Source organism: Xiphophorus maculatus, chromosome 22 (genome assembly GCF_002775205.1).
Source record: "Xiphophorus maculatus strain JP 163 A chromosome 22, X_maculatus-5.0-male, whole genome shotgun sequence".
Lineage (NCBI taxonomy): Eukaryota > Metazoa > Chordata > Actinopteri > Cyprinodontiformes > Poeciliidae > Xiphophorus > Xiphophorus maculatus.
In genome coordinates this window covers 12,817-39,511 of record NC_036464.1, presented here as the reverse complement: position 1 = coordinate 39,511, position 26,695 = coordinate 12,817, and the positions used below count along the sequence as shown (strand labels likewise).

Here is a 26,695-nt window from a genome sequence, read left to right as displayed (position 1 = left end):
TTGTCTACTATGTAGTGCAAATATCTTAGCACACTTGAAATAAGACGAAATTAACTTAAAAATAACTTTTCAGCAAGATTATTTACTTGCGAAAGGTAAATAATTCCTTAATATTGCTGAAAAAGTACCAGTTCCTTTGGCAGATAAATTAACGTATAACACGGGAAAAATGTTTGCCAACAGAACTAGCACTTTTTCATCAATGTTAATGAATTATTTACTTAAAAAAAGCTCATACATCTTGCTAAAAAGTTACTTTTAAGTTAGTTTTGTTTTATTTCAAGTGAACTGAGATATCTGCACTAGAAACTATACCAAAATACTTCGGAAGATATTCTGTTTTTCCAGTGTTGCGATAAAACTTTAAATCCGTGTTAGGTATCTCTAGTTATAAGTGAAATAATCTGCCAGTGAAACTAGTACTCTTTCATCAATATTAAGGATGGATTGAGTTAAAACAAGCCCCTTTATTTTGCTGAAAAGTTACTAGTAAGTTAGTTTTATTTTATTTAAAGTGTATTCAGATATTGGTAATACTTGGTAATATGTTGTGTTTTTGCAGGTTAAGAGGACAGCGAAGTTCGGGTCAGCTTGTGATTTATGGTGATACATTTTGGTTGGTACCCAACTGCAAGTGTGTAAGGAAGATAAAAAATAAAGCTTATTTTTTTAACCATAAATACATATTACTGTATGGATTCAGGAAAGAGACTCTATTTTAAACTTGCAGGTTTGTGTACTTCATCTCATTATCCAGTGCGATGAGATCTGACACTGTGAAGTGGCATTTGGTGAGAATATGTGAGGATTGCAGGAGTGTAATTAGGCAAAAGGAGATGAGATCAGGGTGGGACGTCCTGGGTGTCAGCTATGAATAGACATAATTAATGGATCTCCATGTCTAATAAAATCCCTTTTCACTGTGGACCTGAATGACTGAGTGGCCTCTTTGTTTTTTAATGTTTGGGGGAAAGGCACAAGTGTGAAGTTTACTACAATAAAGTAGTAGTTTATCTACTTTATTGTATTTTATTTAATGTACAGGAGCAGAAGCTACTGAACTGATGTTAACCACCAACGTTTGAGAAAAATTGTAATATTACAAGAATAAAGTTGTCACAAAATCAAAATGCGGGGAAAAAGTTGGAATGGCGTGAAAAAATAGTAATTATATTACTTGAATAAGGTAATAATAAGGGAAAAGGTTGCCATAATATAAGAAAAAATTCAAAATATTACAAGAATAAAGTAAAAATAATACAAGAAAACATTGTAATAAAGAATAAAATCTTATCTTTATTCCTGAAACGACTTTACATCTTTATTCAGGTAATGTAACTTACCTGATTAATGGTGTAGTAATAAAAGAAAATGCTGTGATAACAGAAGAAAGTAGCAATAATATGAAAATAAAATTCGTATTACAATAATAAACTTGAAATAACACAATAAAGTTGTAATTATGTGAGAGATTCACAATAACACAAAAGTAAAGCCATAATAAAACAGGAACAGTCATAATATTGTAACCTAAATATGTTTGAGAAAAAAATTATAATAATGTGAGAAAAAAGTAACAATGTGACATTAAAGCCATAAAACTACTAGAATAAGGTCATATTTTAATAAGGCAGTAATTTTATGAAACTAGCTCAGTGAAAAATAAATAATTAAAATGAGGAATGTTCAGCATCTTTTGAAGTTATACATTGGTATCAGTTTTACAATTAAGGAATTGTTTTCATGGTTACTAATTAATTTATGCATATTAAAAGGCTGTTAGATCTACAAATAATTTAAAAGAAACATAAATCCACATCAATGTACATTAATTTTATTGTGACAAATAAAAATAAGGACTTATTTTAATGTGAAAATGTTATATAAAGATGAAATCTGTTCATTTGCTTTAATTGAAACATCCTAATTAATTAAATCTGAAGTCCACTGCTGCTCCATTATAAGATTTAATAACTGGATTTGTTCGTTCCCATGTTCTGAGGCTCCTGTCTGTCAGATCTGAGAGGCGGCGCCGACACGAGGCGGCGTCTTCAGGGCGGCCATCTTGTTCCAGATCTTCTCAGCTGTGATAACGAGCTTGTTGATCTCTGGAGGATTTTTAATGAGCAGATAGGAGCCGCCAACAGCAGCTCCCACAGCTCCTAGCAGCAGGCCACGGTTTATCACCTGCAGGGAAACAAACATGCTAATAATAATAATAAAAGAACTCTTTTGAACTCTTTTCAGACGGCTTAAAAATAGATGGTTTGTTTTACAGATTTCAGAGTCAATGGTGTGGAATAGATGCACATTTTCATTCATATTAACAAAACTGACTACTTTTATTTTGTCCGTCACATAAAATCCCAATAACATTTTGGTTTTTGCAAAATGGGAAAAAAATTCAAGCAGTATAAATCGATTTGTAAGGCAAGTATCCATGATTCATAGATTAACATTACTGAGACCTGGCCTTTAAACATAATGGACTTTACATTACAGTATTTCCAGGATGCTCTGTTTGAGCTCCATCTTCTTTAACGTGTCTGGCGGCTTCGTGAGGTCGTTTTAGTATTCCCCTTCATCACATCCATTTTAACCTTTGCCAACTCATTCACTTTGGGGTGGAAACGATTTATGAGGTTGGCTGTGAAATCCCTGATGTCTCTTTAACTATCAGCACAGAAACCATTAGCACGAGTCAGACACTTCCTGGTTCAAATCAGAAACATTTCTGCTCCACACAGCAACATATTCCAGCTGGAGAATCGCATTTTGAATGCTGCGACTTCACAACAGTGACGGATTAGAGAGGAAAATTAAACAGAAGGAGGAAGAAACTCACTTTGTCCTGCCAATGCCAGCGCTCCACAGCGACATGGTATCTGGTCCTGGTGAAAGTAACCTGAAAAACCAGAAAGAAACTAAAACCTGTAAGTTAAAATGCATAAAAAGTCTCAACACACATCTACACCGCAAAAACACAAAATCTTACCAAGTATTTTTGGTCTAGTTTATTGTGTAAATATTCTAGTACACTTTAAGTAAGACAAAACTAACTTATAGATAACTTTTCAGCAAGATATAGGAGCTTGTTTTAAGTAAATAACTCCTTAACGTTGATGAAAAAGTACTCTTTCCATTGGCAATTTATTTCACAGTCAACTGTCCCTGCGCCGTCTACCTAGCAACGCCAGCCAAGCCCATCCCGTCACCTAGCAACACACTTCTAGTTCCGCCATGTTATAAAAAAAAAGTACTTTATTGATCCCAAAGGAAGTTAAATGTTGTTGTAACTCATTAATTCAGATTATAAGTACGGCCTTTACCGTATAATTTATCTCGATTAGTTTCTTATGGTAAGAATTTTCATTTATCATTGTCATGATAAATTCCAACTAATGATTTTTAAAATAATTATATATTTTTTTCAGTTTGTTGAATGAGAGTATTGATAAATACAAATAAATGTGAAAATATTAAATACATTTACTGTACTGTGTGGAGTTTAGTGTATTACAAATGGGAGTGTTTTTCAGAGGCAGTACTTGGTAAAGTTTTACAATGTATGTCCACTAATAATCCAGTTGTTCTCACTGTAGGACATCAGCTATGGAGAGACATTTCATTCAAAATTAAATAAATAATGTTATTAAGCATGTTAGAAAGTATTCCATTAGATAAATAAACTAGAACTTTTTCATCAATATTAAGGAATTCTGCCAAACTGGTAGCTTTTCAAAGTTTCTCATTTTCTCCTTTCACTCCAACCTAATCTTATTTTTTATGCTAAAGCGGTTTTAAGGCAGAGTGGCAAAACATGAAACTGCTAATTATTATTTACTCTGCAGGTTGTTGCTAGGTAGCCAAAGAATGAGTGAGTTGCTAGGTAACCAGAGAGAGTAAGTGAGTTAGTTAATTCGGCCAACCTTGCTAGCTAGCGGAGAAATTGAATTGCCCAGCCCTAACAGTAGCTACTATGCTGCAGTGACACATTGCATAGCTTGGCTAATTCATATTTTTTCAGGTCAACTGGTTGTTCCTTTCTGTTTCTGTTTATTGGTTTAGATATGCTGGAGAGAAGGAGTTAAAAAGAGACAATTTTGCACCATAAATCGGGTTTCTGTTCTTTTTCCTGACATCTTCTGTTTGTTCTGTGTTCACGCTAATAAAATGAACAACTCTGCCTAAGGCAGCAGCTGCAACAAAAACCAATATGAAGGGTGCTTCATAATTTGTGTAAGATTTTTACGTGATTTTTAAAAATAAGAAATCACGTTATTGTTCCGTAAGTGTTGACAGCAGTGATCGAAGACACACTTACCATTGTGTAAAGAGGAATAATCGTCTTCGGCATGAGGAGGTGAAGTAGATTGTCCACATGTTTTCTGAAAATAAACCATTTGGAGTTGACGTGCGCCCGCATCTGGAAAGTTAAACAGCAAATGTGTTTGTGAGGTGAATCAATGATGGTGAACTCCATTTTCATGTAAAAAAAAAATTAAATACATTTATTTCAAACTATCAAGCCAGTTTCTGCTTCAAATGATGAAATGGATCATTTTCATGTTTTGACTACTGATTATCTGATGCATTTTAGAGCTGCAACTAACTATTACTTAACATATTTTTCAGCAATTATTCTTACAATCAATCAATTAATATTCCCTTAAATAAATAAACCGGAACTTTTTCATCAATATTAAGGAATAAATATAGCCAAAGTGGTGATTTTTCCAAAGTTTCTCATTTTCTCTTTTCACTGCACCTCGATCTCTCAATTTTAAAGCAATTTTGAGGCAAAACATTAAACTGCTACTTATCAGTTACTCCACTGGTTGTTGCTACGTAACGAAAGAGTGAGTGAGTTGCTAGGTAACCAAAGAGTGAGTGAGTTTTGGCAGTTGGCTGATTTTCAAAAACGTGAGATCCCACACAGGAGTCGATAAAAAAATCTTAGGTATAACGGTTGGATCGCCCCGTCTGTGGTGTCCAGCCCCACGGAAGGAGCAACACGCCACACACGAACCGATTTCACTCATCGACATTCAGATTCCAGTCAGACAATCCCATTAAAATCCCTCTTTATCATACCCGAATTTAAAGTAAACAAAGACGACTGACAATGTAGAAGTAATAGTGATAGTTTGTGAGCTTACTCTGAGCGATAAAAGACAAAAAGAAAAGGCGTTGGATAAAAGAACGGAGATGGCGCCAGCAGCTGCTTTACTACGATACGGAGGTGAGTTGTTAGGATTAGCAAGCGACAATCTTAAAACGAAGAATGTTCTAGAACTGTCGTAAGGGGGGAATCGGGGCAAAAAATCATGACGTGAAATGATATCAAATATCGCGCTAATGAGAAGGTACGCGTCCCATTAGTAACCATGGAGATAATGCCGTACTGTCATGTAGCCTAGCATGCATAGAAAAAACTGGTTAGCAGCTCGTCTTTGGTATGTTTTGAGGCTGCTCCGGTGAATGGGGAAACGCTCTTTATGACATAGTGATGTAAATGATGTGGTGTGAATTCAGGCAAAGTCGTAATTTGATCAACACAGGAGGGAGGAGGTGTGCCTCAGTTTAAAAACCGACGCACACCTAAGCTAGGTATTTCCAACTTGCGTAAATATGGCTATGAACCCCAACCAGGCCTGCTACACTGACAGACGAATTAGCTTGATTTGAACAAGTAAAAGCCACGAATAAACTGGCAAAAACAACTTTGGAAAACAATTTGAGTCGCTCTGTTCAGTACTCCCGTCCCTCACTTCCAACGTTCGTCACGACGCCTCAAATGATTAAGTGACGTAGTTGCAAAGGGTTAATAGTATGCTGAGAACATGCTAGCTAATGTTAAAACAGCAAGATAAATGTGGGTAACCATGGCAACAAGGGAGCCTTTAACGGCTGGTCTGTCTGTAGTCAAGTTGCGCGCGCATCCACTGTGTTTGCAAATAATCCTCTATATATTATAATACATGTTATTATATACAAATGATGGTATACCACATATATTATTATATATAAAGTAATATAATAATAATACAATAACAGTATCATTATCTTATTGATATTAAATGTAGTAATAATAATAAAGTAATATAATAATAATATTATAAAGAAATGTATAATTCATTTGTTTATTATAATAAACAAGTTTAAATTTTATTCCACCATCTATCCATTATCTAACACAAACAAAATCTTTTTGGACTGTGGGAGGAAGCCGGAGCGCCCGGAGAGAACCCATGCATAAAATTTTCAAGATTTTTATTAATTCTTGAAAATTGAAGAATTATAGTATTGGAATTGTAGTGTCCAATACAAAACATATGCAACAAAAATTACAATTTTACCTTATTACCATTGTACATAAGAAAAAATAGAATACTGCACAGAAATAACCGCTGAAAAAAGCGACAAGTACGGAAGCATCAGAAAAGGAAGTAAGCAAAGGAAAGCAAATACAAAAGAAAATAAGGACACTAATGGTTAGAATCAAACATTTACACCATAAATGTTCTGCATTTTGGTTGTGAATGTCTTCCTCCGTGAGAACTTTCCCGTCCGGGTCAGTTTTTACTTTGCCCACAGTGACAAAACTGTTCCCACAGATTGTGGCGTCATCCTGAGCACCATTCTGCGATGTTCTGTCTGTTAAATCAGTTGCTGTGCAAACTTTCAGGTCCAGGTCCATTTTTTCTTTGGCACCAGTGGATGATTGGTACCCAGGGACTGGGGTCGCACCTTGAGCTTCGTTTGGCAGTGTCTCGTTTTTCAAACTAATCGCTTCGACTGTAGAGAAAACCTTGTCTGTCTCTGGGCAAATTCTCAGTTTCAGGTAAAATTTTTGTTTGGCACCAGTGGGAGATTGGTACCCAAGGACTGGGGTCGGATCTTGAGCTCCGTTGTGCAATGTCTCTTTTTTCAAACTAAGGACAGTTTTTTCTTTGACTGGAGAGAAAACTGTCTCTTCCTCCGTGTGAATGTTCCCATCCGGGTTGGTTTTTACTTTAGGAACAAATTTTCCCGTGTTCCTAAAGGCTCTGGCCACATTTCGAGCGCGGTTTTGAGACGTCGTGTTTCTCCAATCAATCGCATTGCAAACGTTCCCGTCCGGGTCAGTTTTTTCCTTGGGAACATCTTTCCCACTGTTGTCAGAGACCTGTCTCTTCTCCTGATTGCTGCCTTTTGACGTCGTGTTTGTCAAGCTGATCTCTGTGACTTCTGAGAAATCTTTCTCTCTTCTCTTGGGAACCGTCGACTTATCCATCCTCTGGTCTTTGCTCTCAGGCTGAGAGCTGCCTTCATCCTGATCAGTCCCAGGAAAGTAATTGTCGTAGAGCTTCTTCATTCCTACTATCGCCAAGTATCCAAGTCCAAAAAGTACAGGAACTGGCACCTTTCCGAAAATATTCATGGTGAAATGCTGTGTTTACAATCAACCAACTGCTGGGATCCTAACTGCTGTTCTGAGAAACAAGCCTTCAGAGCCTCATAGATCTTCTTTGGTCTATGATGTCATCTGTGACCTCATCAATGAACTCACTGTTCTGGGGCAAGGTCTTGCGTCTGGTCGTTGCTATGGAAACTATCAGATGGTTCTGCATGATTTAAACTATTGACCCTTTGCACGTGACGTCACGGTTTCCAGAGCTCCGCCCACTCCGCCTTGACGGACGTCAAAGCAACCAATGCGCTCCTTTAAAGCTGGTCTAAAAGCAGACGTCTGGAGCTTCATATCGCTTCCATTTAGTTGATTCACCAACCCTGCTAGCTAGCAGAGAGGTTTAGCGACACTTGAAACGTTTTTGTAGAACATATTCACAGATAAAGGGCTTTCTCATATCTTAAATGGTAGATTTTCTGTTTTTTGCACAGTTTTGACTTAACTATTGCTCTGATTGTGTTGTTCTTTCAGCAATTGGCTTTTTTGAGTCTGTATGTTCAAGTTTGGAGTTTGGTAGTAACTAGCAGTGATGTCAGTAACGCGTTACTTAGTAACTTAGTACTTAGTAACGCGTTGCCATTTCATATCCAGTAGTCAGACTACAGTTACTTATCAAAATTATTTACGTTACTGTGCGTTACTATTTTCATTTGGAATTTAATTTTATTTCCTCTACGCGTCTTGTCGAGGGATCGCCGTTTCCATGGGACAGTATCAGCAGCGACAGAAACGTAAACAATGGAGGGAAGCGGGAGATGCGCATTTTGTTGGTAGAAAAACAGGAACTATTTTGAGTTTTTGTCGCCAAGTCCGATTATTATAAGCGGCTGTGGACTTCTTTTTTTTTAAAGTCGCTAGCAAATTTAATGAGTCGCGGGTTGCGCTTTTTGGGCTCGTTTTTGAACGTGAAGTTGCTCATTTGGGTTTTTAAATAAGCAGACATAAACCCCAGAATGTGTCTGACCTCCAATTAGTTTTCGTCAGGTTCTCCCTGTCCATCATTTCCCGGATGATCCGTCCCGCTGTCTTTGTTAATGTCAAGTTAATATATTACCTGTCAATTACGTCGTTCTATCCAGAACATTGGAAACATCGAGACTAATATGAACAGCGCAATAAACGTGAAAAGAGCTACGAATGAACAAGTCCGTAAAGTTGTTCAACTAAACGGCATTATAATTGTTAATATTAAGATAAGTGCCACAAATCTGTGCAGCAGCCATCTGGACTGTGGAGCCGCAGGAGGAGCGTTGCGCTTTGACACCAAACGCAGGGCCGTAACTCACAACCTGGAGGCTGGGGGGCACTGGGGGGTTAAAATTCTTAAAGTTTTCTAGACAATAGTGGACCACACAAAAACATGCACAAATTACTAACTTTTTTTTTGTACTGTAACCATTAAAAAATCTCCCCTTCAGTTCAACCTTATAAATGGAGACACATTGTTGATGTTACTATTATAAAATAGCTTACAATTAAGTTTTGGCAAAGCTCAATGTAATTTTCACAGCGTTGTTGTTAGCAGCTGCTGAAAGTAACTTAAAAAAAGTTACTTTTAATGTAACTTAGTTACTTCCCAAATCAAGTAGTAATCTAACCGAGTTACTTTTTCAAGGAGTAATCAGTAATCCGATTAAAGTTACTTTGTCAAAGTAACTATGCCATCACTGGTAACTAGTTACTTTTACTTGAGTAACTTTTTTGAAAAAATGTACTTTTCTGAGTACCTTTTACTCAATTTACTCGAGTAAATTTTATTATGAAGTATTTCTGCTCTTACTTGAGTAAAATTTCTGGAGTCTCTGAATGAAAAACAAACATGTTTTAACCAAACATCCACCAGACACACACCTGCAGTTTATGTTTGTTATTGAAAGAAACTGATTTGGAAGATTTTTATTGTTAGTTTTTGTTACTTATATGAATTATTGTCATTTTTGTCCTTAAAATACCAAAATTTCCACTAAACTTTATATTTTGTTCCATCTGATTATGTAACTTTTAAATATTAAATGATTGATAAATTGATCAGTTACTCGGTACTTGAGTAGACTTTTTACCAAACACTTTTTTACTCCTATTTGAGTAATTTCCTGGATGAAAACTTTTTACTTTTACTTGATTAAAATTATGTGGAAGTAGCGCTACTCTTACTTGAGTATAATTTTTTTTATACTCTACCACCTCTGCTCAAGTTAACGATTAATCTGTTACTAAATTAGTTGATGATTATTTCAACAATCAATTAATCGTTTGCTCAATGTTTAGTTTTTGCTGGACACTTTGCACCTGTTTCCAGGTCGTCTCTCTGCTGGATGCCTTTTATAAATCCCTGCGTTTGATTTTAAAGCAGCTTGTTTTCCTGCAGAGGAACAAACTGCTTTTTTCTTTCCTGCTTCCAGCGACTGAATCACTAGCAGCCCTGAGCTCCAGAGCGCTGGACTGAAAACCGGCAGTCAGGGGCTTTTAGCTTTCATGTTCCGAGTCAGTGGAGCAACGAGAGGAAATCTTTATACAGAAGTCTCTTTAGCTGGGTTGATGATTAGAACCGGTTCAGAGCAATGCTCGGTTTTGGATTTGTTTGAGCAAACCCAGAACAATGATGTAATATAAACTGCATTCTCTAAAGTAAGCAGAGATGCTCAGATCTGATATTAATATCTGCATCGGTACCTTCATTGTTCCCCATCCATAAGGGCAGATCTATTCAGTCTAGTTCTATGCTTTGTTTTTTATATTTACATTTCCTAATTCCACTTTCCGAACCATTTGAAAGGTTTATTGGAGTTTATTATTTATATGTTTGACCAATGTAGTCAACACATTGTTTTTGTCAGTTTCTTTATTATTTGTTCTACATTAGCTGTTTTACTCCGAATTTTACTGACGGAACAAATTAAAATTGGTTTTCCACATTTAACCAACATTGTGAAGTTATTGTTGTATTTAAATGTGCTGTGCTGGCGCAGAGTTATCAAATAGTTTTTCCAACTAAATACATTTATGTCTGTATTTAAAAAAACAACTAAATTTCAAGTCAATTCAGCATCATTTTTCTGAATTAAATCGGTATCGGCCGATAGGTGAGAAGAGTTGATCAATGCAACCAATAAATGATAAAAGATCATTATCATCTTTTATAATGATCTTTTATAAAAGATCATTATAAAATCTGAAACTTTAGATTTCCTGAAACTAAAGTTTCAGATTTCCTCTTGGAATCTGATTTTAGTTAGTTGCTCAAATCTACAGTACTTAAAAAAATATCATGTTTTGTACTTTGTCTTAGGAAAAAATTCACAAATTAATTTTATTTTTCTGTATATCACATTAATATATTTTATTAAAGTATTTTATAAACACATTTAAACTTTGTCCAGATTCTATTAAAGTAATTGAAAGAAAAAGTCACAAAAACTTCAAAAGATCAGAAGTTTGATAAACTTAAATCATAAATAGTATCGATATTGTATTGGTATTGACATCAATATCCATATGAATATCAGTGATTCTGGCCTTGTATTTACTTTTGTTTTGGATCAATAAAAATATCTTGAATAGTTCAGCTTGGGAATCAAATATCTACAAAAACATAATGTAAAAAAAGCTTTTTTTTAAAAAATAAAATATCTGAAATAGTGTGGCTGGGGAACTAAATTTCTACAAAAACTCAGGGAAAATAAATATTTTTAAAAATATCTGGTGAAATAGTGTAGTTTGGAAAAAACAGAGGGGAAAAAAAGACATTTTCTGAAAAATATCTGAAATAGTGTGGATGGAGAATCAAATATTTGTATTGGAAAAGAACATCTGGAGTGAAAATTTCTAACTAAAACTAATGTAACTAAAAGTGCATGTGAAGTAGAAATTGAACAGAATTACTTCGACATAGTTGTACATGGCCAGATCTGCGATGGCGTGGTCGTCAGGAACCCGGACCCTGGAGTACTCTGGCAGCACGACACCTGTGCAGGTAAAACCCAGAATGACTCTGTTACCGACTCCGGACTCTTTCTGCACCAGTGGTTTTTATTTAAAAAACATGGCACTTACTGAAATCCTCATTGAACTGATTCATTATTTCATCAAAGACAATGCAGTCTTCAAAACCCTGAAAGCATAAAAGAAAGAAAAAATATGAGTGATTCTTTAGTACAGTTTTGAACAGATCTAAAGTGATTCTTTTCCAGAGTTAAGAACTAATCTGAAGGGATTCTTTGAGCTGAAAAGATCAAAGTGATTCTTTGGGGAGTTATGAACAGATCTAAAGTGATTCTTTTGGGGAGTTATGAACAGATCTAAAGTGATTCTTTAGGGCATTTTGAACAGACCTAAAATGATTCTTTGAATTGTCATGAACAGATCAAACCAATTCTTTTGGGCGTTATGAACAGATCTAAGTGATTCTTTAGGGCGTTTTGAACGGACCTAAAGTGATTCTTTAGATTGTTATGTACAGATCTAAAGTGATTCTTTGTTCAAGTTTTGATCGGATCTAAAGTGATTCTCTGTCAGCCCGCCTCCCGTACTCGGCGGTACTCACGGCGTTCATCCCCTGGCCATAGAAAGGCACCACAGCGTGGGCCGCGTCCCCCATGAGGACGCATTTGTCCCCGATGTGATACGGGGAGCACTTCACGGAGACCATGGCCTGAGCAGGCAGGCGGAAATAATCCCTCCTGAGGGCAGCACTGCAAAGGACAAAAGCAAACAAAACCATTACAAACTTGCTCAGAGTAGCTGATCTAATCTGATGTTTTCCTCCTAAACAACGGAGTCGCCCTGCTTGCAGTGAAAGCGTCTGTCACAGCTGGGTACTGCAGAGCGACGCGAACTGTCCGCTGTGGTTTAATGAAAACGGGAGGAAAGCCCGCGCTGGGCTGCTCATGCCTGACCGCTCCGAATAAAAGTCTCAGACTTTATTAAGGCTACTTGCATCCTGCCGTCTATCCGTCACCCGCCGAAAATTAAAAGCCTTGCGGCGGCAGGAATCTGTGTGAGCGTTCAATTTCACAGTCCGCTGCTGATGCGCCCGCTTTGGGTGGGGTGACGGCGGCTGAAGGTGTTTCTGACGACAACCCAACAGGTCGGGATGAAGAGGCAGGAAGGAGGAAGAGGAGACAGACGGAGAAAGGTCGCTTACGCTCCAATTAGCGGGATGGCATCAGGGAAGTATTTTTGGAAAAACTCAATGACTTCGTCTCCTGTGGTGATTTTCTCAAACTCCTCAAAGGGCATGAAGAGGGTGCAGGTAAACGTCTTGTCCTAAATTAGAAAATAAACAAAAGATGCTTTAATATTATCCTTAAAACACAGTAAATTTTTCTGTGGCCCTGTAGATCAGAGGTGACCAAACTTTTTGCCATGCGGGACAAAAGTACAGAAGAGCATTAGGCCACTGGAAAAAAAATGCTGACTTTAATCTCTGAAAAAAATTAACTGATTAAAATTAAGAGATTAATTACAGACCAAAAAACCAAACAAACAAAACAACCTAATACCAAGGGTCATTTTAAATCACTACTTAAAACTTATTTTATTTGTTATCATTTAATTAAGTCCTGATACTGTAACTTTTCTGTTGTGATGTTTTATTTTTATTTATTTACTTTCTTAATTTTCATAAATTTATTCTCGTGTTATTGTTTTTGTACTAAACTTGGTGCAGTTTAAACCTGTTTCTAAAAGTCATACATCAATAAATTTGATATTGAAAGTAGACCGATATTTATTGTGGATCCAAAACCTGAATTTTTTTTTTATTAATCTCAACATTGTCAACATTTGAAATTCAGAATTTGTTTTTTGTAGAAATCTAAGAATTAAGTTGTTGTTTTTTTTTAGCAAATTTCCTTGTTTTTCTAGATAGATTCTGAGATTACTCTCAAAATTTCTGAGATTTCCGGCAGAAATTCACAACATATTATTACTTTATTTTTGCAAGTTTTCTGTATTAAAAGAAATGCATCTAGTTTAACCTTTTATTTGCAAATTTTCCGCAAAAATGGTCAAAAACATTAGTTTAAGTGATGTTAACTCCCACCTGCAGATGGCAGTATTTCTTACTTTTACAACACTGCTGCCTGAAACTGATGAAATCTGTTCAATCGAGCGAATAAACTGTTCTTTGTTGCGTTTTTTCTCCTGTACACGTTCAAAAAAGTAAAAAAAAAAATGATAAAGAAATGCATTTCTCACTCACCAGGTTGGGGAGAGCGATCATCATGAAGGTGTTTCTGGGCCAGATGTGCAGGTAGTTTGGCTTCATGGCAAACTGCAGATGATGATGAAGGTGGAAATAAGCCAAGATGTGAAAAAGCAAAGTCTGATTGTGAATCTGAGCCTCAAGCCGAAGTAAAACCCGTCTGACCTCCCCGTTTCTCGGCGGCATGGTGAGCTCCATGTATCCGTGCGGGATGTACGTCTGGCTGTAGTTGAAGCGGCTGCGGCGCAGGAACTGCTTCCGGACGGCGGAGAACGCTCCGTCGCAACCGACGATCAGGTCCGCTTGAGTCTGCGTCTTGGATCCGTCCGGCCTGAGAATCAGATACTTACACTTAAATGTGATCAAAGTATGGCTGAGACATACGATTATTTTAATAATCAATTATTCTGTCGATTAATCGGATGAGAAATTTCAACATTCTGTTACCACTGAAGCCTTGCTTTAAAGATGATTCTGACTTTAATATCAGAATTCAGACTTTTTTCCCTCAGAATCAGAATTATTTAAATTGTTTATGCAGAATCAGGCAAATCTATTCATAAGACTCAAATCACGGGTCCACTGGATCAATCATAGAACAAAGAAGAAATATTTATGTGATTATTTTTATATGCTAACAAAATAATCGACACAATACACCTAAGAATGTTTGGTTATTTATTTGAATTTTGACATAAAATTAAAATTTTGAGAAAAATTTTGAATTTTGAGAAAAAAAGTCGAAATTCTGAAAAAAAAAGAAATTCAATTTCTTTTTGTTCAGTGTCCCTAATCCTCTTCCATAAAAAGCATATTTACTGACAAAGGTTGTTTTTTTGTCATAAGTTGAAAATGCATATATTTTTGTACAGTTTTGTCTTTATTGCTGCTCTGACTGTTATTTGAGTAAATGGCCTTTTTTGAGTTCAGTTAACGATTAATCGATTATCTCAATAATTAATCTGATTAATCGTTTCAGCCCTGAATTAGAGCAACTCTTCCACCTGAATTTAATCTAAATGTTTTCAACAATCTGTTGTTTTTAGCCTGGGAGCTCATTAATTTACATTCTTATTCTTATTTCATTGTAATATTTTAAAATATTTATTGAGTTTTCACACAATATAGCTCATGTTCATGAGCAACACTTTCCAGATTTTGTCTCTACCAGCTTTAAAGACTAAATTATTTTTTTTAGTAAAAAACCTCAGATTGAATGAGATGTGTTTTGGGTCAGATTCTGTCTGTCTGTACTTTGACTGGGCCATTCTAACACACAGCTATTCTTTGACCTAAACCACAGATGTAGGACAGTTTACCGCTCACATTTGTGGCTGCAGTTTGAGGAAATGTAAAACTGTAAAGCACCACACTGTAAAAAGTCACCTTTAAAAAAAGAAGAAAAAGTATAAAAATTATGGTATATTTTACTTAAAATAAGAAAATATTTCTGGAAACAGAACAATAAAATGAGACTTGTAAAAACTTTCCAAAATAAGTAAAAATACCTTAAAATTAATGTAGTTTCACTTATAACATGACCACTTTTATTTATGCAAATAAGATTATTTTCAAAATATGTAAATATTCTTGAATTATGAAAATGGTACTTGACATTTAAGCATTATATTTCTTGAAACTGATACAAAGGATTAAATTGTTGTTTTTTTATTAGATATTTTACTTTCTTTCTTTGGTCATTTATTTATATTTAGACAATTTCTTTCTTTTACACCTTTTTCAGCTACATCAAGCCTCACAGTCACTTCAGGTGTGAAAATAAAAATAAAATCACTTTTATAGGTGGTAAATAGCAAGACAGATAGGAAATTGTATATAATAAATATTCTATTTCACAAAGTTTGCTACCTTCAGTACAGCAAAAACATCACCTCTGTATCTGTCAGATGCTACAATACAGCAGAAACAGAAAATCTGTCAAAATTGACTTTGCATAACACAGAGGGTGTTCATACATCTGCCTACTTCTGCAGAAAACTCATTTCATTCCTACAGGGTTGAATAAAAGAGTAATTACAACGGTCAGTAGACATAACCCACAGTAGTAATTTTCTTTTTTTATGAGAAATCTTTTAAACAAATTAAACCTTTTCTGTCTTTTTCTCTAATTGCGCAGCCATTAGATTTAACCTCTCTGTTAGCTGGAGCCTGTCGAGTTTGAAATGAATTACTGGGCTTTGTTTCCTGAGCCCCGCATGCTCTCCCCACAGCAGGAAGGAACTTTGGAAATCGTCTTGAACGGTTGTCACTGTTGCATTGTCGACTGTAGTTTGTTTTAAATCGTCATTTTGACACCTTTTAGCACCAGTAAACAGGGATTTTTATTGCTAAAGCTGATCTTGAACATGTTATGATAGGTTTATGGACAATAAAAAACATGTTCATTTAATTTAAATAATGAGATACCATCTCATTATTTAGAATGACTTATTTTAGGGCGTCTGGTCACTTTAAATAAAAATTAATTGCTGCTGGCCACGCACCCTAACTCTAAATTTATGCAGCAAGTGAATTCTGGATGGCAGGTCAACAGCAAAACACCAAGATCTCAGCTCGGGTTGCTAGGTAACGGGCCGAGCTTGGCTGGGGTTGCTAGGTAACGGGCAGTGCCTGCTGATTTGTGACGTTACACTCCGAAGGTTTTTAACGAGGCTCATTTTTCAGACTCCAAAAAACCATAAACTTATTGCTAAAAAATGGCCGGTTGATTTTTTTTTTTTTTTAAGTGCTTGAGCTGCTTTTAGGAGCAGCAGACACCCAAACGGAAGTACAAAAATTTTAAAAATATGAATTTGGCAAAAAAGGTAACATTACAGTCCAACAGATAAAAAGTATACTTTAACCCACAACTTAAATTTTTTTTGCTCCCCTAATAAATAAAAATAAGTACACTCTGTACATGTTTTGTTGATGCAGACAACAATTTCCACTCAGTTAACAGTGTTGCCTATTACTAACTAAACACAACAAGAAATTTGGTTTAGAAAACCAACGTGACTTACTTCACCTCCCAAACCAAAAATAAGTTGAATAAATCTAATATTAATTCAGAATTTCTGGTAATATTAAAAATTATGTTAACCAAGTTACTCTATTTTTTTTACATGTGCTCAAGAGTACAGATGCAATTTGGTTCCAAAGTTATTAAACTACCTTTTCAGACCACATAAAACCATGTTTTCCAACTGATTAAACAGTTTATTGGAAATGTTTTGTAATTTTCACAAGCATTGCTAATGATAGCAGGTATGTAACACAAGGAACGACAAAGCATCTGGTGTTGACTTGTTTGTATGGGGGGACGGGGTTCCAAATGAAAATCTGCTTAGGGCCCCTAAAAGGCTTTGGCCGGCCCTGTCAATGTAAATCAATGCCAAATATTTCAAGATATTCTAAGCTAGATTTTCCCTCCACTTTGTATTGGTCTGTCTCAGAAAATCCCAGTAAAACAACAACAGTGGAAAAAGTTAAAGGAGCAGGAAAACTTCTGCATGGAGCTGTGGGCGTTAAAATAAATGGATATTTTTTTAATTTCCAGATAAGACTGCATTTAATTTGAGAATTTGTGTACAACAGTTTGTGCTTCTGCCTGGTGCTTTAATCATGAGCTGAAGCGTGAATCCTCCCACCCGAAAAGAGCTGGAGGTGTTTCAGGGTTAATTGGATTGTAAATTGTGCGTCACATTTTCCTCGGGACACTCAGTTATGAAAAAAACTAATTAATTACTTACAGCCGTTAAAAACACAACATGTCCATTACATTTCTAAACCCTCGTCAGCTAACACAGTGTTTTTCAAAGCGGTGCCTTTAGGGGGCGCTCAGAAAGTTGAAGGGAAGATGAGAAAAAAAAAGCCATAATTATCTGTCAGAGTTGGTTTACGGATCAACATTTTTATTTATTTATTTTTTTTGCTGAACCCAAACACACCAAATTCTGCAGCACATCTACATTTAAGGTTGTCAAAGTCAAGCTAGCATAACTGACCTACTTCACTCTCCCTCGCTGTTTATTTTATTTATTAATTTAACATTTTTCTGACCTGGTTATTTGGTTGTTGAAGTGTTGACAATTAGTAGCAAAGTACTGTGATCCTTTTTCTTTTATATATCAGGCGGACATTTAAGATTTAGCGCATTATCTTGACAACTTGACAGCTCAAGCCAATGCTAGTCATCATAGGCAGCAGCAGTTTGTCGGGATCTGATACCCCTGATATCAGGGTGCAAATTATCAAGAGGGGATTGTAATGACAATTTGTACTGTATGGTAATGAAGGAATAATGTATTATGTAATAACGAAAATTTCTGCCACAAAACTCATAGCCATTTAAAATCAGAAAGTATGAGATTAGCATTTATGCTAACTTAATGTAATAATTATTGAATAAAAAAACTCTGAAACTTTTTGTTTCTCTACATATTTTATAATTTTGTACATTTGCAAAAAGAATCTTCTTTGGGGGGTGTTGACCAGAATTGGGAAGTAACTAGTTACATTTACTCAATTACATTTAGTTAAGTAACTTTTTTTTGAAAAATATATTTTCAGTGCGTTTTTGTATACTTTTAGTATGTCTTCAAAAAACGTTACTCAAATAAATGTGTAACTTTCTCTGAAAGTTTACCTGGCAAACTCAAGCGCAGTGTATTTTTAGTACACTTTACTTTTTTACTTTTATTTGAGTAATTTTATTAAAAAGTATTTCTACTCTTACTTGAGTAAAATTTCTGGATTTTCTACCCACTGAATGAAAAACAAACATGTTTGAACCTAAAATTCACCATAAACAGACACACACCTGCAGTTTCTGTTAAAGTTTTATACTGAAATAAACTGATTTGGAAAAAAAATATTTTGCATGATTTTGTTATTTTTTGTAACTTATATGAATTATTGTCATTTTTATCCTTAAAATATTAAAATTTCTACTTAATTTTAGAGTTTGGTCCATCTGATATAATTTTTAAATATTAAATGATTGATAATTTGATCAGTTTCTCACTATTTGAGTAGACTTTTTACCAAATACTTTTTTAATCTTGAGTAATTTCTTAGGTGGCTGCTTTTTACTTTTACATGAGTTAAATTTTTAGCTACTCTACCACCTCCTGCCATGGAAAGTGAACCTATAGGTCTCTGCATGCGATCACTAACTGTTTACCTGGCGAAGGTCATTAGTCCGGTTTCAGCACGCCAGTCCTGCAGTTTGTGGTCGAAGTTCAGCGTTGTGTTTGGATACGTCTCTGCCTCTGTGAGAGTTACAAAAACAGCCTGTGATGCAACACCAGCTGCCATGTCTTCTTACAATATACCCAAAACTTTTACTCCGCTAACCAGAGGATCAGCAAAAACTGAACGATCATCAGTGGAACCGCGGAGCTGCAGCTGGGATCTGTGCAAACTGATGGTTTTGGGTTTTCACACTGCGAAATCCCTTTATCTTCAGGGTTCAGAGCAGCAGCCGCCTGAATCAACCACGATAAGAGCAGCGACAATCTCTCCAGCGCATCCAGGCAATCTAATTAAAAACAGAGCCAAGCTGCCACACTTTATCTCTCAGAGGCTCCTCATTAAATATTAGGAAAAATCCTTACAGCTACAAAAAGAAAGGAAAACACATCCCCTTACGTCGCCTATTTAAGGAATGTCAGGAAACGTAAATGGAGAGAAACGTGCCAAAATCTGGACAAACGATAAAAGAGCAAATACTTTATAAAGAGGTGTGATAATAAGTAACAAAACAAAAATATTGAATGATAAACCAGGTTTTTCATTACTTTACTTTACAATTTTGATGTTAGTTAACGTCAAGTTGTTCAGTTCAGCTCATTACAGTTCAGTTTGAATAAATTCAGTTTAAAATAATCGCTTCAGCTCAGCTTATCCAGTTCAGTTCAAATTCATTTTAGTTCAGTTTTCTTCACTTTATTTTAGTTCTGTTAAAAAATATATTTAGCTCAGATTAATTAAATTCAGTTCAGTTTACATCAGTTCAATTCAGTGAGTTCAAGTGAATTAAATTCAGTTTAGTTTAACGAATTTCAGTAAAATACAGACAGATTTAGATGCAGCAGTTCAATCCCATCTAGTTATAAAAAAATACATTCAGATGCAGTTAATCTAAAAGAAAAACAAATATGAACATTAAATATCATTCCTAACTGAGCAGCAATGTTACTTATAATTTAAAAATAATAAAATACACATTATTAAGTTGAAAGAATGAAAAGAAAAAACATTTGGCCTTTTAATGCAGAAAACTAGCATGTTTAACTAGTAGAAATGTGTCCAATATTACAATTTTATCAGTATTCACCAATAATTTAACCTCTAGCCACATTCCCAGAGGGGTGATGCATCAGTAAACCGCTTTTATTCGACTTCTTTCTGCAGCTGATGTAACAAAAAATATCCCTCTATGGCATGGCGTTGCCCTCAGGCAACAAACCACATAGCTGTACCTCACATTGCTCCTTTATTTTATTTTTTGGGGGGCATGATTTTTGACATATTTTTGTCCAAAAAATAGTTCTTTTATGAATATAGTTTTTGTTTGATTTGTATTTCATTTCTCATAATCAGTGTAGACAATCTTGGTGTTCTAGACCAATGTTACCCTGAGGCAACAAACCCAAATCTGGTTCCAGGAGGTGTCAGAGTCCGATTTTATGATTGACATGTAATTAGGGACCACCAAGCTCCCAAAGAATGCAGGAAAATATTTCTTCCCCACAAAAATAAAAAGTCATGCCATAGAGGGATATGTCATAACTCGGTGTGTCTAATTCAGGCGTGATTCATCTATTTTCCATTCCTACCTGTTAGCAGCTCTTTGTTCAGATTGGCTCTGTCAACGGACAGGATGTACTGAAAAGAGAACAATATTTAATGTAGTCCAATCAAACAGAACTGTGAACATGTCCCTTTAAAATGGGAACAGGAAGGCTCCAGGGTTTGTTTGCTTCCTGGTGTTCTGGAATATTTTTGTTTTATTTAACCGTGAAGGTCCCTTAATGGGATTATGAGCCTCTGCCAAACTGGCAGCAGGAAAATCATTTCTATTTTCAGACGAGGCTCACATTTATAATTAGTAAAAATATGTGTTAAAAAACAACAACGCTAGGGCGTGCCGTGGCGGCGTAGGGGACAGCGTGACCCATGTTTGGAGGCCTCGAGTCCTCGACGCGGCCGTCGGGGGTTCGACTCCCGGACCCGGCGACATTTACCGCATGTCTTCCCCCTTTTCTGTTAGCCTACTTTCAAAAAATAAAGGACACTAGAGCCCACAATAAAAAACACAAAAACGCCTTTTTAGTTTTAATTTATCATACACTGCAAAAACACAAAATCTTACCGAGTAATTTTGGTCGAGTATCTGGTACGAATATCTTCTTACAGTTGAAATAAGACAAAACTAAATTACAAATAACTTCAGCAAGAGGTAGGAGCTTGTTTTAAATCAACAATTCCAATAACAAAATATTTTCCCATGTTAAGTTAAACAATCTGCCAGTGGAACTACAACTGGGTTGCTAAGCGACGAGTTGGCTTGGCTGACGTTGCTAGGCAACAATTGTGAAATACTCTGCCAGTGGAACTAGAACTTTTTTAAAATCAATATTAAGGAATTACCGACTTAAAACAAGCTCCTATAGCTTGTAATTTAGTTTTCTCTTTCTAAGATATTTGCAGTAGAAACTGGACAGAACTTGGTAAGATTTTGTGTTTTTACAGTGTATTTATTTGTCATTCATCTCTGGAAAAATATAAGATTGAACACAATGCCAAAGCAGAAAGACATCAGCAATAACCTTTAAAAAGCATCTGTGGTTTGTGAAAATTTTATTTAAGACGTCTGGAAGGCGTTCACTCCTGAATTAATTAAGTGATTCTAATTTGACTTTTACATTCACTTAAAGGTCAAACTGGGCAGTACTAAAAGAAATCCAACTCTAATAAGAACCTCTCCCCCCCAAAAAACAAAAGATCTTCTATAAGAATGGTATTGGGGGATGTAAAACCAATGTTACCTCTCAGATACAGTGGTGGTGGAGTGGTGATATGGGCTTGCGAACAGCAGCAAAATAACAAAGGTGTTGCAACTGCCGAGTGTGATTGAACATCACTGATGGGACTTTAAGATGGCGTTGCAGAAACTAATATATCTCCTCCCCACAGCCTGATGCTGCCACCACCATGCCTGGGTGTTGGGTTGGTGTTTCCAAGGTGACTTATAGTGTTAGTTTTCCACCAAAAATCGGGTTTTTCCTTCTTTTTTTGCTTCATTTTTGTTGAGTGAAGAGTTACATCTTGTCTCATGTTTATGACATCCTGATTGATTAAACTTAATTTAAAAGACGCTGCAGTTTTTTTTTCTCACCACAATATGCTCAATACTGGCCTCAATGTTAGTCCAAACTCTGGAACGATTAATATTTTATCTGAAGGTAAATTTGTACTTCTGATGCAATCCTTACAAACCTTTTCCCAACAAGATGTTTGTTGCATAGTAGAGAAATCGTCTTTCATTATGGGAAGCGCTCGCTAAAAATGTGAATTTAAAATTGTATTTATTATTTATATGAATAACAGATTTCATTGCAACAGAAACTTTTCTAAATCCTAAACTAAAAATCTACCAAAGCTTGGAAACGGCGGCTGTTCTGTAGATTTACCTGTCCTTTCTTCCCATACGGGATCGGAGATTGTTTCCCACTTAGCGAATGAATCATCCTGGCATTCATCGGGATTCCCTTAGAAACAATCTGGGGAAAGAAAATTGAATAATTAATAATAAAACACTGAGGTGAAACTATTCAGGAAGGACATTATGCACTACTTTGTGCTGGACTGTTACCCAAAGAAAGTACTTTTAGAAGTAGCTTTACTGCACTTTTTACTTACTTGAGTGATTTTATTATAAAGTATTGCTGTGTTTACTTCAGTAAAATTTCTGGGTACTCTACCCCAGCTTAAGCTAAAGTAAGACCTCTTGTTTGTGCACAAAGTTTGTTTTCTAATGTATTTTTCTACCTGCTATCAGCTGATACAGAACTAAGTTGGCGGCAGTAACAGAATGGGAAAGAGAAACGGTCCAAACAGATTCAAAATGCATTTTATATGGTTCTTTAAAAAATATATATATATATATACATACTGTATATATATATATAAACACTCAATAAGCTCCTTACTAGGCCTGTCACGATAGCAAATTTTTCTGAGCAATTAATTGTCTCTAAAAATTATTGCGATAAGCGATAATATTGTCTGAAGACCTTTTTACACTGATTTAATGGAAATGACGTAATAATGCATGTGATTTCCTGCCAAAGATAGTTGCACTTTATTTTCAAAAGAATATTTAACACGGGAGCTGATAAACAAAATAAACAAAACAACCAAAAACAAAATGGATTCTCAGTCTCCATTAACAAAAAACACACTTGGAAAAAAAACTAAACAACATAAAGCCAAAGTGGAAATAAATACTGCATTCAACCAAAGGAGTGCAGATTATGAAGTCTGTATATTATGTTGCCCTTCAGTAATAATTAGATTTAAATAGAGAAGATGGGCACATCGACTACCTGATGCAATAATTCACACTATATGATTTATTGCTCCTATTTTTCCCCTTACCACAATCTTAGAAAGTTGGTCTTTCTAAGACTGTGTGGTGTGTTGCGGTAGATCGTCGTTGCAGGCTCTGATCTAAATCAGGGGTTTTCCCCGACTGGGAGCCTTAACTACGCCTGTTGAATGTGACAGGCAGCCAATCAGAAAGCGAGGATTCTCCTCTGAGTTTTCTGAGGGGAATTTACGGAGGGGAATCCCAAACAGCTGACACGGCGCAACCCGAAGTCCAGCGGACATCGGAGATGATATGTGGAAACAACATTAATGTTTATTCAACATGCAAAGAATATAGAAATGACAAGAGGAGGAGTTGGAGCGAAATTGCTACCGCAGTTGATAAACCCGGTAACTTTTCAGCTGTTCTTCGTTAACGTGACATAAATAGGTTCTAATGATTTTCATTCAGTCAGGACTTTACTCTGACACTAGCCACATGCATTGGAGGTAGATTGTAGTAAAGCATTGATTAATGCCTGGTTTTAAAATGAGTTACCTGAACTTGTAGCCATTATTTTGTGCCCATTGTTGGACACCACACGGCAGGAACAAACCGATCAAACGTTATACCTAGGATTTCTGTCGGCTGTGTGGTCTGTCAGGTTTTGAAAATGGGCCGACAATCGGCCGAAGCTTTAAGATCCTGTGGTGTGCGCTGAGCTTTACACTAAGGAAATGAGGAAGGGAAGAGTCAGTGGAGAGCACCGGAGTTGAGCTTTTTTTCATTTGGTGTCATCAACAGAAAGAGAAAAGGGCCTGAAGAGACTATAATGCCGATAATTGAAATGACGTCGATAGTTTTAATTTATTGTACGATTAATCGATTTATCGTTTATCGCGACAGGCCTACTCCTTACGTTTATCTGGCTACGTTCACAATGCAGCCTGAAGTGACCCAAATCCGATTTTTTTTAAAAAAAATTTTATGCGACCTATAGCTGACATTTTCATCACAGTCTGAACAACACAGATCGGATTATTTCGGATCGGATGTGACCCAGGTCACCTGGATACAGTATGTGGTCCTAAACCTGATAGCATCATCCGACCTGAACGTTACTGATACTCGACAAACTCTGCGTCCTGATACGCGCAAACGGGAAGAAAAACAACAACCATGGCGGACAATAATGAAGATTAAGTTGTTAATGTGCTGACTCCAGCTGGACAACAACTTTAAAATCGTAAGATGCTAGCTCCACTGCTAGCATCCACGTTTACTTCCGCAAACACAGAGCACGCTCTCTGTGTGACGTTATTGCGCCCTCTACTGCGCATGCGGGACACTTTCAGGCTGTTTGTAGTTCACACTGGAGATCACAATCGCATTTGGAAGTGTGAATGACCACGGCAAAAATAAATTTTAAAAAATCAGATTTGACAAAATACCGGGTCACTTCAGGCTGCAGTGTGAACGTAGCCCAGGCTTTTCTTTAAAACCCGGCATATGAAAAATGTTGCTGTTATGGAAAGGCGGTGGACCCTCTTCATACAAGAGAAAACTCGGGTTTTTAAGAAAATGGTTGCTTGTCAGTTAATTGTTAGTCGATTGATAAGATCGATCGTTAGATTAAGTCATTAATCGATAACTTGCGTCTGTAAACATTTGTCATGTTTCGTAAAAGTGCTGCCTGAATTTGTAGTTTTGTAATCGAGTTATTTGTATTAATTTATGTTCATTTAGTCTTTCAAACACCAGAATTTGGACATAATTTAACATTTTAATCTGCTAACATCTTATTTGAATATGAAGATGTTCTGATCGGTTATTCAGTACCACATACTTTTTCATTCTTGAGTACGTTCTTGGACAGTAACTTTTAGCTTTACTAAAAGTAAAAGTTGAGTAAAAATACATTGAAGTAGTTTAAGTTTTACTTGAGTACAATCTTTGGGTACTTTACCACCTCCTATCAAGCCTATGCTAATCTCTACAGCTGACCTTTTCTCCACTTGTGCATGAGTACCTTCCATCAGCATACCTTATCCTCCATTCCAACATGTTTCAGGGCTTGCCGGCCTCTGTGGGACAAAGCCAGGTTGATGCTTCTGCCTTTCACTACTTTGGCTTTCCGAATATCTGACCGAAAACACACAGAATAATTTGGTCATCAGTTGAGTTTTTTCTTTTTTCTTTTGTTTTGATTTGTAAATAAAAGCTACCTTCTCTTGTTTCAAAGACTTCCACCTCAAAGCCTCTTTTGGCGAAGAAGCAGGCGTTGAGTGCCCCCACCTCAAAGACGAAAAGAAGTGCTTTGATAATAATGTCAGCACAGTTCAAAATGCCTTTTCTGTACTTTCTGTTCATAGTTTCACTTTTCCTACATGACACGATGAAAGAGTAATGCTTTGTAAAACCGAACAGATGTTTGCACCCAGATAGTGTAAAATAAATACTATAAACACATTGAATTGGTATTTTCACTTTCATTTTCCCTTCTTACCAACCCACCGCCCACCACTGCCACCACTTTCTTGTCTCCTCGTCTGTGTGCTGATTCCTCCATGTCGCTCAGCAGAGTTCCCCGATGGTCTGACCCGGCTCTCTGTCCGGTTCAAAGAGCTTTGCAGAACTGCTGAGTTTTGATTTAAAAGAGGAGGGGCGTTGCATATGCCACTACACTCTGATGAACTTCCCTGTAACTATCAGTTCCTCTTTCAATGCAAATAGAAACAGGAGATAGCAGGGCGCTCGCTGCAGTCAGGCGACAGATTTTAAGGGTAAAAGTCTCAACTTGTTAGCAAATAGGATTTAAATTACTTCTCAGAGTTTTGCTGGATGCTACTCTTATGGTTTCAAGAAATGTCTCACTTACATTGGAGCAAATGAGAATCTTCCAAAGTTCATTATTGCTGCAACACCTGTGTTAAAATAAAAACAAAACCGTGAAGGTTCTTGGGTTTCACGTCATGCCTTACATCACAGGTGTCAAAGTCCAGTCCTCAAGGGCCAGTCCTGCAGTTTTTAGATGTGCCACAGGTACAAAACACTGGAATGAAATGGCTTAATTACCTCCTCCTTGTGTAGATCAGTTCTCCAGAGCCTTAATGACCTAATTATTCTGTTCAGGTGTGGTGAAACAGAGGCACATCTAAAAGTTGCAGGACACCGGACCTTGAGGCCTGGAGTTTGACACCCTGCCTTAAATGAAAGGTGAAATGATGTGAAAAGGTTGAACAAATATAGGATTCTGACGCCATCTAGTGGAGAAGACTGGATACTGCAGCCGCGAAAAGTTTCTCAGCCCATCTGAAAAACATTCAGTAACTTTGACCTAAAATAACAAAACAAAATCAGTCACCATTAAAGATTGATTCACTTGTTTTTAATTCAACAGTAGAAAAACGTTTCTACAGTCACAAGAAATTGAGAATAC

At 36.3% G+C, this 26,695-nt stretch overlaps 1 protein-coding gene across 1 annotated transcript; it reads right to left on the bottom strand.

Annotated features, from left to right (window-relative positions):
* Window positions 1–1,276: 1,276 nt before the first annotated feature.
* On the bottom strand, window positions 1,277–25,882 carry kmo (kynurenine 3-monooxygenase). Its single transcript, XM_005795175.3, has 15 exons — window positions 25,763–25,882; window positions 25,482–25,551; window positions 25,301–25,398; window positions 22,358–22,447; window positions 20,501–20,549; window positions 18,844–18,931; window positions 13,824–13,989; window positions 13,656–13,727; window positions 12,597–12,718; window positions 11,997–12,144; window positions 11,507–11,564; window positions 11,336–11,418; window positions 4,325–4,426; window positions 2,846–2,905; window positions 1,277–2,187 (listed from the first exon to the last, which is right to left on the bottom strand). Exons 1-15 carry the CDS (start codon window positions 25,823–25,825, stop codon window positions 2,014–2,016), a joined length of 1,443 nt encoding a protein of 480 aa, XP_005795232.1. The 5' UTR covers window positions 25,826–25,882; the 3' UTR covers window positions 1,277–2,013.
* Between the last annotated feature and the right edge of the window lie 813 nt (window positions 25,883–26,695).

Bases quoted from the DNA above. Each gene is read 5' to 3' on its own strand.
- kmo (XM_005795175.3), bottom strand. From the start codon at position 25,825: ATGGAGGAATCAGCACACAGACGAGGAGACAAGAAAGTGGTGGCAGTG. The intron at 25,399-25,481 runs GTAGCTTTTATT...GTTTTCGGTCAG, and splicing joins AGTCTTTGAAACAAGAGAAG to ATATTCGGAAAGCCAAAGTA. The intron at 2,188-2,845 runs GTGAGTTTCTTC...GTTTCCCTGCAG, and splicing joins GCTGGCATTGGCAGGACAAA to GTGATAAACCGTGGCCTGCT.